Source organism: Nelumbo lutea, chromosome 1, assembly GCF_056320005.1.
Source record: "Nelumbo lutea isolate HS-2025 chromosome 1, American lotus-T2T, whole genome shotgun sequence".
Taxonomy (NCBI): Eukaryota; Viridiplantae; Streptophyta; class Magnoliopsida; order Proteales; family Nelumbonaceae; genus Nelumbo; species Nelumbo lutea.
In genome coordinates, this window is record NC_142684.1 from 196,801,530 (window position 1) to 196,815,824 (window position 14,295).

Here is a 14,295-nt window from a genome sequence, read left to right on the forward strand (position 1 = left end):
GACTTTATAATTAATTGAAGCAAAATTAAGGACATTAATTTACAAAATGCAACATCTTCATCTTATATATAGCCGTTTAAAATCATGAGGATGTTGTGTAATTTCCAGTGTTTCCAACGAGAAATGAATGATTAAAGGCATCTAAATTAAACAAAATGTCTAATTTCTTTAGAGACGTGGTTGATCATGATTCCAAGAAATGGAATTTACATGAGCGGCATTCACACGTGTAGCTCATTGTTCTCCTACTATCCAACGTTTAATAATCATTGATGTGTTATGTGTAGAGCCTTGATCCTAGATATTACTTATTTTATTATACGTTTTATGTTTAAGAAAACACATCCCGCCAAAAACAATCCATATTCTTTTTTTATTTTTAATCTTTTATATATTTTTATTAATAATAATAATGCTTCTAAAAATTTGATGATTTTACTATAATAATAATAATAATAATAATAATAATAATAATAATAATAATAATAATAATAATAATAATAATAATAATAATAATAATAATAATAACAATATTGAGATGTAATAATTCCAAACCTGAAACATTCATTCAAGGATCCAGTTATGATGGTTCCGAGAAATTTTGATGATTTTACTATTAAATAATAGTTTTTAATAAAGTAATAATATTGAAATCTAATGATTTCAAACCTGAAACATTCATTTAATGATTGAATGATGATTCTGAAACATTTTGATGATTTTACTATGTAGAACAATAATTATTTATTACTAAAATAATAATATTAAAATGTATTGATTTCTAACCTGATACATTCATTTAATGATGTTTTTCAAAGAGACAAGAAGGTGTCTTTTGGCAAACTATCTTGGGAGTGAGTAATGACTACTGAGGTTTTGGGGTGTTGTTTTTAAAGAATTAAATTCATTTAATAAGTGACTAGGTCTATTAGGGTTTACAAATACATTTAAAGGATATACACAGCACAGAAAGACCCATAAGCTTTATTAATTTGAAGTGAAAACTTCTTTTAAAATTTATCCATATTTCAAACTGTGTTGTGACTTGTGACCCCAGAGAAGTATAAACGGGTCAACCCAGGATGTTGGCTTATGGGTTAGTGGTTCAATCATCTAAATGGGTTAATTAAGCCAATATATTGTAAATAAAATGAAAATTATATAAGAAGAGGAAAATATACAAAATGCATAAAATATATAAAAAACCGGACATGCTATTAAGACTCCGTTTGGGAAGAATGTAAATATAAATATATTCAGTTCAAATATAAATGCTGTCATTTTCATGAATTGTGTTTACACCGAACGTGCATCTATAATCAATTTGCACTCTTCCAAATGGAGCCTAAAAATAAGTAAACAATTTTGTGGGTCAGCAGTTACACCACTTAATTGAAAAGGAGCCAAGCATTTGACATCATAAATAAAAAAATACAAATTATATATAAAAATAGAAGAAATAAGTGGTTGAAGTTTTTTATCAGGGTATCCATACAGTGGCCTCTAGGAAGTTGGAATATTCCTTGAGCATAGATGTTTGGAGATTGATGAACTGAGATCATATATATCAGAAGATACAGCAGCTACTATATTAAGCCTAATAGCGGTTTAAGTAACTTCGATTGATGAGTGAGTGCGTGTGCGGCCATCCACGATAAGACCATTATTTGTCCACACCCTTTAAAGGGTTAAAGCTCAAGATCCCCCTCGCCTTTGAAAACCATTCTCATCGCGCACTACAACGCCCACCAACTTTTCTCACCTTTATCGAGCTTTACTAAAGTTGTGTCGAGAGCCAAAGGCCCAAAGCCTTCACGAAATCAGTGAACTCCATCATCCATCTTTTGTTTTTTTCTTCAATTTTAAGAAACGTAACCAGCAGATATACTGTGTGTGAAGAACAAAGGTACCACACCAATTGATCATTTTACTCAGTAAACATGTCCACGACTACATCAGCATTGGAAGAGGACCCAAGAGAGAAAATCCCCAGCCAGCTATCTTCAACTCTCACTCAGGATCAGGAATGGCCGACGACGGGCCTCAAACAAGTGGTGCTCTCGGAGCTAAAGATGCAACGGGGAATTGCCATTCCGTTGATGGCCATGAATTTGACGTGGTTTGCGAAGCTCGCCATCACAACTGCATTTCTTGGTCGGCTGGGGCAGCTGCAACTAGCGGGAGGGGTGCTTGGTTTCACCTTCGCCAACGTCACCGGATTTTCGGTCTTAAACGGGCTCTGTGGTGCCATGGAGCCCATCTGTGGACAGGCTTACGGAGCAAAAAACTACAAGCTCCTTCATAAGACGCTCGTCATGGCCACCTTTCTCCTACTACTGACAACTATTCCGGTGGCTCTCTTATGGATCAACGTCGACAAGATTCTCATACGCTTTGGCCAACAGCCGGACATCTCAGTCGTTGCAAAGAATTATCTTATGTATCTTCTCCCCGACTTGGTAGTCAAATCGTTTCTTTGTCCTCTCAAGGCCTATTTGAGCTCTCAAAGCATAACCATTCCAATTATGTTAAGTTCAGCTGTGGCGCTAGCCCTTCACCTGCCCACCAACATATTGCTCTCGAAGGCGAAAGGTCTGGAGGGAGTTTCCATGTCGGTCTGGGTGACCGATCTCATCGTTGTTCTTCTGCTTGCTTTATATGTCCTGGCGATGGAGAGGAGACAAAGTGAAAGGTGGAAAGGAGGGTGGTGGGATCAAGGATATAGTGAGTGGGTGCAGTTATTGAAGCTCTCGGGAACGTGCTGCCTCACGACCTGCCTTGAATGGTGGTGTTACGAGATATTGGTCCTACTGACAGGACGTCTGGCGAATGCCAAAGAGGCAGTAGTGGTGTTAGCGGTGGTGCTGAACTTCGATTATTTGCTCTACTCAGTCATGCTTTCATTAGCTACCAGTGCATCCACACGCGTATCAAATGAGCTTGGTGCAAACCGGTCCAGGCCTGCTTGCCAATCTGCTTATGTATCGTTGGCGGTGAGCGTTATTTGTGGATGCATCGGTGGTTCAGTAATGGTAGCGGCCAGAGGTGGGTGGGGATCACTGTATAGCCATGATGAGGGGGTTGTGCGGGGCGTAAAGAAAATGATGTTGCTGATGGCACTGGTGGAGGTGGTAAATTTCCCGTTGGCTGTGTGTGGAGGAATAGTTCGTGGAACAGCTAGGCCATGGTTGGGGATGTATGCCAACCTCGGTGGCTTCTACTTGCTCACTTTGCCACTGGGTATCGTATTGGCTTTCAAGGTTAGGCTTGCGCTCGGTGGATTGTTGCTGGCCTTCCTGGTAGGGATGGTCTCGTGTTTGATTTTGTTGCTACTGTTTGTTGGGCGGATTGATTGGGTTGAAGAAGCCCAAAAGGCACAACATCTTGCTTGCGGCGCAGATGAGCATGAGCTAGGCGGAGGACACCAAGAACACACCAATTTGGAGACTGTCGATAATATCATGGTGTAAATTTAATAATATATGGCCATTCTCCTGTTCCAACTTCCTACTAGCTTTAGTTTATATCTCGTCCATTGCTCGCGTGTTGAAGGTCACGTCACGAACGTCAACCTGGGTCGGGTCTCGCATTTTCAGTTACTTCTCACTAAGGAATTCATCAACAGGCAGACCGACTGAAACCACGGGCATGTACAAGTGCAAACCATCTCCTACGATTAAGAATGGCCGTAACGTAAGCATAAGCATAAAGGAGGAGGCAAATCCATTGTATTAAATTTTAACAAGAGATTTGTATTTTTTGTTTGGCCATCCAACATTATACACTTTTAAAATTAATACATATGTGTTTGATGTCGTTTATGTTTATTGAATAAACGTTTGTAGTTTATTTTCTGATAAAACCGAGAAATGCAATAATTGCAACTGTTTATGACAACTGGGTGCCACTAGGCACCACTTCAGAGTAACAATGAATAAATGCGTGACCGTTTGTGGAAGCTTCAAAAAATGATTTCTACAAACGGCTGGCATGCATATAAACCAAAGTTCACTTTTTACATTTTCGATATATGTAGAAGAGCAAGAGAGAAAATGCTGAGATGATGCCTATGTGGCACCATCAATAAACGTTTGCCGAAAAAACTAAACGTAAACAATACCAAACATCGCCTAAATTTGTATATTTTGACATGGTGCAATGCAAGTCATAGGTCATAGCTTCCATACTAATCATGGAATTTTATTTATTTTTTGGCTATTTATACGGCCTGATCAACTGCCCTTTAAATGCCGACCTTCTACGTGTAATTTTATTGGCTCGAAAAAAGACTTACAGCATACAACATCATAACACCCTTCTACATCTGTGAATGCCGGATGACTTTGTGCTCTACGCTAGAAGCACTCAGCAACCCAATAACCATGGCTTTACTTGGTCACACACTAACAACCTACACTTGGTCAATAATAAAATGAACAAATAAGATAACGAGAACTACAAAGGATTTGAAATATATATATATATATATCTAAAAGTTTAAAATCGGATATGCCCTACTCAACAAGACCGAAGCAAAATTGGGCCAACTGATGTCCTGAGCATATCACTCAACGCCACTTGAACTTCACTTGATCCATGTTCACAACTTATCAAGCCTGACAGTAAGGGGAAGAAGCAGGCCAAGTTCCTCGTAAATGAAGCATCTCCCAACGCACATATGGCCTGGAGGGCTGCCACAATGAGAGGTGCACGTGCTGCCAACTCTCTCCTTCTTGCAGAACCAAGAGGAATCAACCAGCTGGGCCTTGGCTGGCCATTAATAGATGACTCACACAACTGTCCAGAGCGTGCTGTATTAAGGTAAAACTGCAAGATCTCCTTGCATAGGTTAATAAGATGATTTTCAACTTCAACTTCGTCATAACTGAAGGTTTTGTCAACAATGAGATTTTGTAACAATGTAAGGCAAATCTGGTAGGACTCATTCTCAAGGCGCAATAATGGAGGGTCCTGCATCTGGGTCATGGAACCAAGCTCCTGTAGCTTTGATCTAAGGTCACTGTCACTGTTTATGTTGTGAGCATGGGAGGCTACAATGTGCAATGCTTCAAAAAGCACTAAAATGTTCTTTTCTGAAAGTTGAGCCCTATAGATGCCATAGATCTCCATCACAGCCTACACAAATTTGAGGGAGAGAGCTCAGGTTTACGACAGACTGTTAATCTAACAAATGAAAGCACAAGAAATTGGGAAGCCAATTTGTAGAGAGTAGAGACACTGTTAATCTAACAAAGCTCTTCACAAATTCAATGGTATCTAATATGTACAAACAAAATATTTATTTAACTCCATAAACTCCCCAGTCCCCACCCCGATATAGGTTGCATGACTTCAGTATAACAAACCCAACTAGATACTTATCTTTATAAAGAAAATGTTAATGTAGCAAAAGAGCTTAAAATATTAGATATATGAAAAGATAACTCTAGTGTTTTTCCCTCTCTTTTTGAGCAACGATAACAAAACATAAAGATGCATCATGCATAACACCTCTCTCTCTCATACACATACAGACATAGTCAGATATAAAGTTATTTTAAAACTTAATTTGTTTGTGCTTATCTGTAATTATTTAAATAATATCATATATGCTTTTATTAGGTATATTCATGCTAGTTGCTTTATGCATTTGTGATTTTACATGAGTGGTTAATAATATATAAATAGAAAGAAGACAGAGAATAAAAGAAGACTGGTGATCTTTAAGTTTTTCTCCCGTTCAGTGTTATGCTGGTAAAAGGTTGGCATAGACGAAGGGGTAACAAGATAATCAAGGTTGTACTCTTCCTTTTAAAGACAAAGGCAACAACAAAGGGTGATCACTTCTGCTTTCAGATATCGAAAAAAAAAAAAGTTTTGCGGGGATTGTTTCTAACCCAGCCTGGTCGGCTGGTCCACAATTTAATCAACACATGAATCCCCCATAGGGGTGGTTACTTTTTTGAATAGCACAGCATCACACCAATTGGTATTTACTTGTAACTTTTTTCTTTCAAAGTCGATGGTAGCAGGACTCGAATCCACATTTCACTTGGACAAATCAGCCAGTATACCAACTGAGCTACCCTCGGTTACCGTGTCATTCTTTTAGTGCATATTTGTTGTCTATATTAAGTTATTAACTTGCATGAAATCAAATCAGTATCTTATATTTAGGGTATAGATTTTTTGTGATTGACTAGTCAATTCCTGGGCACCGACCAGAAATACAAACGTTGAGATAGATGAGTGGAAAAACTGGAAAGGACAGGGTCAGAAATGAAGTCCTTGGAAGAAACTTAAAAGTAGCTCCAATAGGCAACTAAATGAGAGAAGGTATACTAAGATATTTGGCCAGTTAGGTCACAACTAACATGCATAGAAGACCATCTACAGCACCTGTAAGAAAGGTCATCTGTTACAAGTTGAAGAGGGTAGAAGAGCTAGGGCAGACTGAAAAGGGCATGGGTTCAAGTAGTAAGAAATGATTTAAGCACTCATAATGTTTTTTTTTTATGAATAAGCACTCATAATGTTATCAATAGATATGGCACTTAACAGAAAGGAACTTGAATGCAAAACAGGAAAAAGGATAAAAGAAGTTCACACTCTGTATCTCCCTTTTCCTCATCCTCTATCTCCATTTTCTTGTTCACCAAAAACTGTACTGTCTTTTCCCAAGAAAGCATAATATCTTGGGATGCAAAGCGGAAAACCTCTCCTTCTCCTATCTGGGGATGCCGCTTGGAGGGAATCTGAGAAATCAAAGTTTTTGGGAACTAATACAGAAAAATGTGAGAAGAAGCTGGCCTCATGGAAAAGGAATTACCTGCCCAAAGGGGGGAGACTCACTCTCATTAGAGCCTCTCTGGCAAACCTACCCACCTACTACCTTTCTATTTTCCGCTTTCCAAACAAAATAGCTATTCAGTTAGAAGAGCTTCAGAGAAATTTTATTTGGGAAGGTGGGGAAAGGGGCTCACACCCTGTGAGGTGGTCTCAGGTCTGCAAACCAAAGGAGGGTGGTAGGTTGGGAGGGCTACTTGAAAGAAAGAAACACAGCTCTTCTCAGTAAATGGTTGTGGTGATTCCCCCTAGAACCAAGTGTGCTATGGACTGCTGTAAAATCACTAGCAAATATGGGAAGCACACCAACGGTTGGGATAGCAAGCTTCACTTGAATCGGGTCAAAGACACCCCACCCTTGGACAGGTATAACCTTGACTTACACTTTTTTAATCTCTTTTGTCAGATAGAAGGTGGGCAAGAGTGACAGAATTAAGTTCTGGACTGATCTATGGTGGGGTAACTCAACCTTGGCCAACTCCTTCCCTCGTCTTTTCAGCCTTACCTCAAACCAAGAAGCTTCCATATCCCAGTTTTGCCCCCTCCCCCCCCTATTTCAATTGGAACCTAACTCTTAGGAGACCACTAAGAGACCTGGAACTTGGTGAAACCACTAACTTCTTGCACACCCTGAGAGAGGTATACCCTGCCCAAAATTCCCCTGACCTTCGTGTGTGGACCCTTCACCCATCTGGTAAGTTTTCAACCAAATCTTACTTCAAAGGCTTTAGTTAGGGAAGAACAACCACTGATCAGTACCCCTACAAGAGAATTTGGTGTGCCCATATCCCTTCCAGGGTCTGGTTTTTTGTGTGGGAGGCCAGCCTAAAGAAAATCAACACTTATGATCTTCAGAAAAAGAACCATGGAAGGTCTTATCTATCCCCTCATGTCTGTTGTTTCTGCCTTAAAGCCGGGGAATCTGCCAACAACATCCTACTTCACTGTGAGGAAACTAGAAAAACTTGGAACTTTTTCCTAACATTGAACACAGTTGGCTTTTCCCAGAACATGTGGTTGAATGCTTAGGACAATGGTCAGGAAGAGGTTTAAGCAAAAGAGGGAAAACTTTATGGCAACTGCACAAAATTCCCCTGACCTTCGTGTGTGGACCCTTCACCCATCTGGTAAGTTTTCAACCAAATCTTACTTCAAAGGCTTTAGTTAGGGAAGAACAACCACTGATCAGTACCCCTACAAGAGAACTTGGTGTGCCCATATCCCTTCCAGGGTCTGGTTTTTTGTGTGGGAGGCCAGCCTAAAGAAAATCAACACTTATGATCTCCTTCAGAAAAAGAACCATGGAAGGTCTTATCTATCCCCTCATGTCTGTTGTTTCTGCCTTAAAGCCGGGGAATCTGCCAACAACATCCTACTTCACTGTGAGGAAACTAGAAAAACTTGGAACTTTTTCCTAACATTGAACACAGTTGGCTTTTCCCAGAACATGTGGTTGAATGCTTAGGACAATGGTCAGGAAGAGGTTTAAGCAAAAGAGGGAAAACTTTATGGCAACTGCACAAAATTCCCCTGACCTTCGTGTGTGGACCCTTCACCCATCTGGTAAGTTTTCAACCAAATCTTACTTCAAAGGCTTTAGTTAGGGAAGAACAACCACTGATCAGTACCCCTACAAGAGAACTTGGTGTGCCCATATCCCTTCCAGGGTCTGGTTTTTTGTGTGGGAGGCCAGCCTAAAGAAAATCAACACTTATGATCTCCTTCAGAAAAAGAACCATGGAAGGTCTTATCTATCCCCTCATGTCTGTTGTTTCTGCCTTAAAGCCGGGGAATCTGCCAACAACATCCTACTTCACTGTGAGGAAACTAGAAAAACTTGGAACTTTTTCCTAACATTGAACACAGTTGGCTTTTCCCAGAACATGTGGTTGAATGCTTAGGACAATGGTCAGGAAGAGGTTTAAGCAAAAGAGGGAAAACTTTATGGCAACTGCACAAAATTCCCCTGACCTTCGTGTGTGGACCCTTCACCCATCTGGTAAGTTTTCAACCAAATCTTACTTCAAAGGCTTTAGTTAGGGAAGAACAACCACTGATCAGTACCCCTACAAGAGAACTTGGTGTGCCCATATCCCTTCCAGGGTCTGGTTTTTTGTGTGGGAGGCCAGCCTAAAGAAAATCAACACTTATGATCTCCTTCAGAAAAAGAACCATGGAAGGTCTTATCTATCCCCTCATGTCTGTTGTTTCTGCCTTAAAGCCGGGGAATCTGCCAACAACATCCTACTTCACTGTGAGGAAACTAGAAAAACTTGGAACTTTTTCCTAACATTGAACACAGTTGGCTTTTCCCAGAACATGTGGTTGAATGCTTAGGACAATGGTCAGGAAGAGGTTTAAGCAAAAGAGGGAAAACTTTATGGCAACTGCACAAAATTCCCCTGACCTTCGTGTGTGGACCCTTCACCCATCTGGTAAGTTTTCAACCAAATCTTACTTCAAAGGCTTTAGTTAGGGAAGAACAACCACTGATCAGTACCCCTACAAGAGAACTTGGTGTGCCCATATCCCTTCCAGGGTCTGGTTTTTTGTGTGGGAGGCCAGCCTAAAGAAAATCAACACTTATGATCTCCTTCAGAAAAAGAACCATGGAAGGTCTTATCTATCCCCTCATGTCTGTTGTTTCTGCCTTAAAGCCGGGGAATCTGCCAACAACATCCTACTTCACTGTGAGGAAACTAGAAAAACTTGGAACTTTTTCCTAACATTGAACACAGTTGGCTTTTCCCAGAACATGTGGTTGAATGCTTAGGACAATGGTCAGGAAGAGGTTTAAGCAAAAGAGGGAAAACTTTATGGCAACTGCACATGCTATATTTTGGAGCATTTGGGAAGAGAGAAATAATCAGGTGTTTACCAACAGAAAAAAAAAACTGTTAAGGAACTTATTTCTCTAATCTGTTACAGATGCTTCCTGTGGACTTCCAGCTCAAATTATTTCAGAGGTCACATTTGTTGACCTCCAAAGAAATGCCGTAATTTTCTTCACTCTAATCACATACACCTAAATACTTCCCACAGTTTCAGATTTGCCGAGGAAGGGGAGACAACTTTGTACTTTGATGGGAGTGCCTTCGGAAACCCAGGTGCAGCGGGTATTGGAGGTGTAATTCGTAGAAGAGATGGTACTACCAGTTGGGTTTTTAGTGGGCCGATTGGGATAGCTTCCTCAACAAAGGCTGAAGTCATGGCAGCACTAACTGGCATCAGGATTGCAAGAGACCTGGGTTTATTAAATCTTACCATTAAAGGAGGTTCAGCCAACACCATTAATTGGCTCACTAATCTTGACAGTGGGCCAATTAATGGTGAGAATTTGTGAGGAAATGAATATATATCATCCTATTACCAGTGACGTAACTGTTATGGAAAAGCAGAGGAATCGAACCTGAATACAAATACAAAACAGTGAGAGCTCAGGTTTTGGGCAGTCCAGAGCTACCTAACATGAAGGATGTATTTTCCTGACTGTAGAGGGCCAAATTATCAGAGTCCACCCAAACATCCGATCAAGCAGCACTGGTTATGTATGGAAATAGTGGACGAGGTCGGAGTACTTATGGAGGAAGACGTGGCAGTGGTGGTTGTGGTCCTTTAGATTTCTCAGGTGGTAGAGGTGATAATGGTATTCAGGGTGGTCGTAGACGAAGCAGAAATGGTAATACTAAGTTTTGTACTCATTGTGGGTTTGGAGGACATACAATTGGTTATTATAGATATCTGTATAGAGTTTAGTTCTACTCATATTGTCATCATAAGGGACATACTGTGGAGTATTGTCGTCTGTTAAAGAAACTGGGAAGTTATGCTAACCAAGTCACCTATCCAGATGATGTATCACAGTGCTACAAACAATCAGCCAAAAGGGAAGACGATGACTATTTCTAAGGTAGAGCATAATCAATTGGTTGCAGCTAGACCTGTTTATGGGCCGAGCTTGGGCTTGGATTTTGCCAAAATTTCAATGGGCCTGGCCCCAAGCCCGAGTCCAACACAGTGTAAAGTTAGGCCCGAAGCCTGGCCCGTGAACATGTCTAGTTGTAGCCTCGTCTTCCTCCACTGCTACTCTTGCTCAGTCGTCAGGTACTGGCTCCACTTTGTCTTCTCTCTACCTCATCATCTCCATGGGTCACTGACTCAAGAGCTACCGATCACATGTCAGGTACTTCATCTATTTTTTCTCAATTAACTCATTTGTCTTTTTCTGTCCAACATATTACTCTTGCTAATGGATATAAATCTCCAATATCTGGCATAGGACATGTGGACCCAACACCCCAACTGTCTTTATCATTTGTTCTTCATGTTCCTCACTTTCCCTTCAACCTTATGTCTGTTAGTAAGCTTACAAAATCACCATATTGTTTTGTTACCTTTTCTCTTTCTTATTGTGTGTTTCAGGACTTCAAGATGAAGAAGCGGATTGGTGGAGTTGAATCTAGTGGTTTAAACTACTTGCAAGGTGACTTAGGATCTACTACCTTACAGTCTTCTTCTGGTGTCTCCTTTTCAATTTCATTGCCAGTTGGGTCATCCTTCATTGCAGACTTTACGTGTATGGTTCCTTCTCTTTGGTCCGACACTAGTTTTGAGTGTGATGCGTAGCTTAGCAAGGGTCATTGGGTTTTTTTCTCCTCAAGCTATGAATCATGTGTTTAAACCTTTTCAATTAATTCATTTAGATGTTTGGGGTCCATGTCCTGTAGTGTCTTATTTGGGGTTCAAGTATTTTGTTAATGACTTTTGTTTCCTTGCCGTGTTATTTTGTTAATGATTTTTCAAGAGTTGCCTGGTTATATTTGTTAAAGGAGAAGTCTGAATTATTTTTTGTATTCAAGTCATAGTTGTCAAGGCGACACCTAGGTGACAAGGCGCCCTTTGAGGCTCGCCTCGCCTAATCGCCAAGCAGTTTTGTACTATGTATTATAAAATACTTTTTTATTCTTTATTTTTTAACATTATAATTATAAAATAGGCACTATTAAACTAAAATATTCATTTTGTGTGTTTATATACTAATTTCTTTTTATTATTTTCTTATTTGTTAGGGTTTAATCAATACAAACATTGCTAAATGCTGTATTGAACCCTCAAAGACTTTAAAACCTGAACCAACAAGTAAGGAAGAACTTAAAATTTTGTCTAATCAACACATTTTCTACTACTACTTTTTCTCTTCTTTTCCTATAACAAAAATAAGGGTTCAACCCTTATATTTTTTTAATGTTTTTTTCCTTCTTTTTCTTCTTCTCATTAATATGTTGATTTTCTATACTTCAACATTAACTCTATACTTTTCTTATGAAAATTATGAATAATATTAAGGAAATACGGTTATGGTACCTAGGGAACTACCCAAGGATCTTCTACATAAAAAAATCCATCGCCTAGGCAACTAGATGACTGGGTGCCCCCCTGTCGCCTAGCCTCACTTGGCACCTTGAAAACTATGATTCAAGACTTTCTTTATGGAAACAAAAAACTAGTTTGGCTCCACTATGTGTTATCCAATCTGGTAATGCTAAAGAATACATGTCTTCACCATTTACTAAATTTTATAATGAGCATGGAATCATACATCAGACATCTTGTATCGATACACCACAGCAAAATGGTGTGGCTGAATGCAAAAACCGCCATCTGCTAGAAGTTACAGGGCCCTCCTTATTCAGATGCATGTGCTAAAAATTTATTGGAGTGGTGTTGTTCTTACTGCCTGCTATCTCATTAAAAGAATGCCTTCACCAATTCTTCAAAATAAGATGCCTCATTCTGTTTTATTTCCTGATGCTCACATGTTTGCTTACCACCTTGTATTTTTGGATGTTTTGGGCAGAAGGGTAGTTTAGCAATTCCATCTTGAATTAAGGACACTCCAATCCACTATTTTTCATAAACAAGGGTATATCTGTAATTCTGTATTTTATTTAAAGATAATATAAAGCTGGGCCGACTACTTAGAGAGGATTAAGACATTCATATCTCTCTCTCTCTCTAATCAGATCGGCAGTTTCTCTCCACTATTTTCCTCTCTTTTCTTTCTCTCCTTTCGATTTCAATCTAGACTGTTCTACGCATCTGTAATATAATATTTTCACACCCTGGATTACTGAAGCTTCGACCATCAAAATTAGCTTAACGATACCTTATGAAGGCAGATTCCAAATCTAAATTCTTTTAGCTATAGTAGAGGAAGAGGAAAATTTTCTTTGTTATTTGTTTATTGGTAACTAGGATTTTATTGGTTAAGAGAAAGAAGGAAGAATGAGGTACATACAAATATGTCAAGCATCCCTCAGCTCAGGTTAGCAACTGTCACCTAATCCCCTTGTTTACATTTTATAGCTCACTCCTAAATAGATCTTTTCTATTTGCCCTTTGTTCAGAGATGGCATCATCCAAACCATTAGCTGATCCATGTACCCAATTGAAATTAATAACCGATTCCCTTTCTTGTCCCCCTCATGACAAAAGGCCAAAATTTTCCAACCTCCCCATGTCAAACATGGTGGTGACATCTCTGAAGATGATATGGATAATGAATATGTAGAAGAATCAGGGGCAGATTCCAAAGAAGAATTAGAGTAGCATAAGGAAGATGATGAGATTTAATTTGATCAAGTTAAGCAGGTAGAGACAGATTTGGTGAAGGTGGTTGATAGAGAAATTCAAATTGGTAAGAAATTGGGTCTGTTCTTCTTGGGTGGTTAAGAGGTCTGCCAAAAAAAAAGTTTTTATGGAGCCAGAAAAGGGGTGGATTTGTTGCAGATGAAACTTTCTAAGATTTTTTCTCTTAAGATCATGGTGTAGTAGGCAATGGGCTGGTTTGGTTTTGAGGTATTAGGCATCTGTGATACAGTTGTATGCATGTTAGGAGAGTGGTTAGTTGTTCGTTGTATGAGTGAAGGGGGGGGGGGGGGGGGATTTGGTTCACTTAAGGTAAGGTAAGACTTATATTAAGATTACAAAACATGTATAACAAGATGATGTACACAGGGACTGATAAAAAAACTGCCCTGGCAGCACTATATCCCCTACCCTGCTTTACAAAAAAATTTTCATATACAATTAGGGAACTAAAACTTGTATTCTTAAAGTGCGAATGGCCCATAATCCGGAAATGCATTTTTCCCAAAGTTTTCTGAAAAAACAGAACTGGAAGAGTTGCTCTTATTTTTGAAGATTCTTGTCTTTCTCTCCTGCCATAAGCACCAAAACACCACTGTTTGGACTAAGTTTCAGATCAGTTTCCTCTTTAAATCAGACCTTTAACCCTCCAACCTTTAATAAACTCCACTACTGATCCTGGACAACAGCTTTGTACCTCAAAAAGTTGGGCTACTCTGGACCATATCTCATAAGAAAAATGAGTGTAAGAACAGGTGGTCCACAGATTCTGAGTAACTTTTGCAGAGAACACAATCTATG

The 14,295-nt window shown here is 39.4% G+C and overlaps 2 protein-coding genes across 2 annotated transcripts in view; one reads left to right on the plus strand and one right to left on the minus strand.

Annotated features, from left to right (window-relative positions):
- The first annotated feature begins 1,362 nt into the window (after positions 1-1,362).
- LOC148880206 (MATE efflux family protein) lies at positions 1,363-3,862 on the plus strand. The gene has a single exon (XM_088962055.1). It carries the CDS (start codon positions 1,941-1,943, stop codon positions 3,468-3,470), a length of 1,530 nt encoding a protein of 509 aa, XP_088818181.1. The 5' UTR covers positions 1,363-1,940; the 3' UTR covers positions 3,471-3,862.
- A 380-nt stretch (positions 3,863-4,242) lies between these two features.
- Positions 4,243-14,295, minus strand: part of LOC148880207 (brefeldin A-inhibited guanine nucleotide-exchange protein 2-like) — a 61,534-nt gene continuing 51,481 nt past the window's right edge. Inside the window, exon 11 of the mRNA XM_088962054.1 lies at positions 4,243-5,136. Coding sequence (XP_088818180.1) covers positions 4,519-5,136 — 618 coding nt within the window. The 3' untranslated portion in view covers positions 4,243-4,518. The remainder of the gene's footprint in view (positions 5,137-14,295) is intronic.

Coding starts and splice junctions, on each gene's coding strand:
- LOC148880206 (XM_088962055.1), top strand. CDS start 1,941: ATGTCCACGACTACATCAGCATTGGAAGAGGACCCAAGAGAGAAAATC.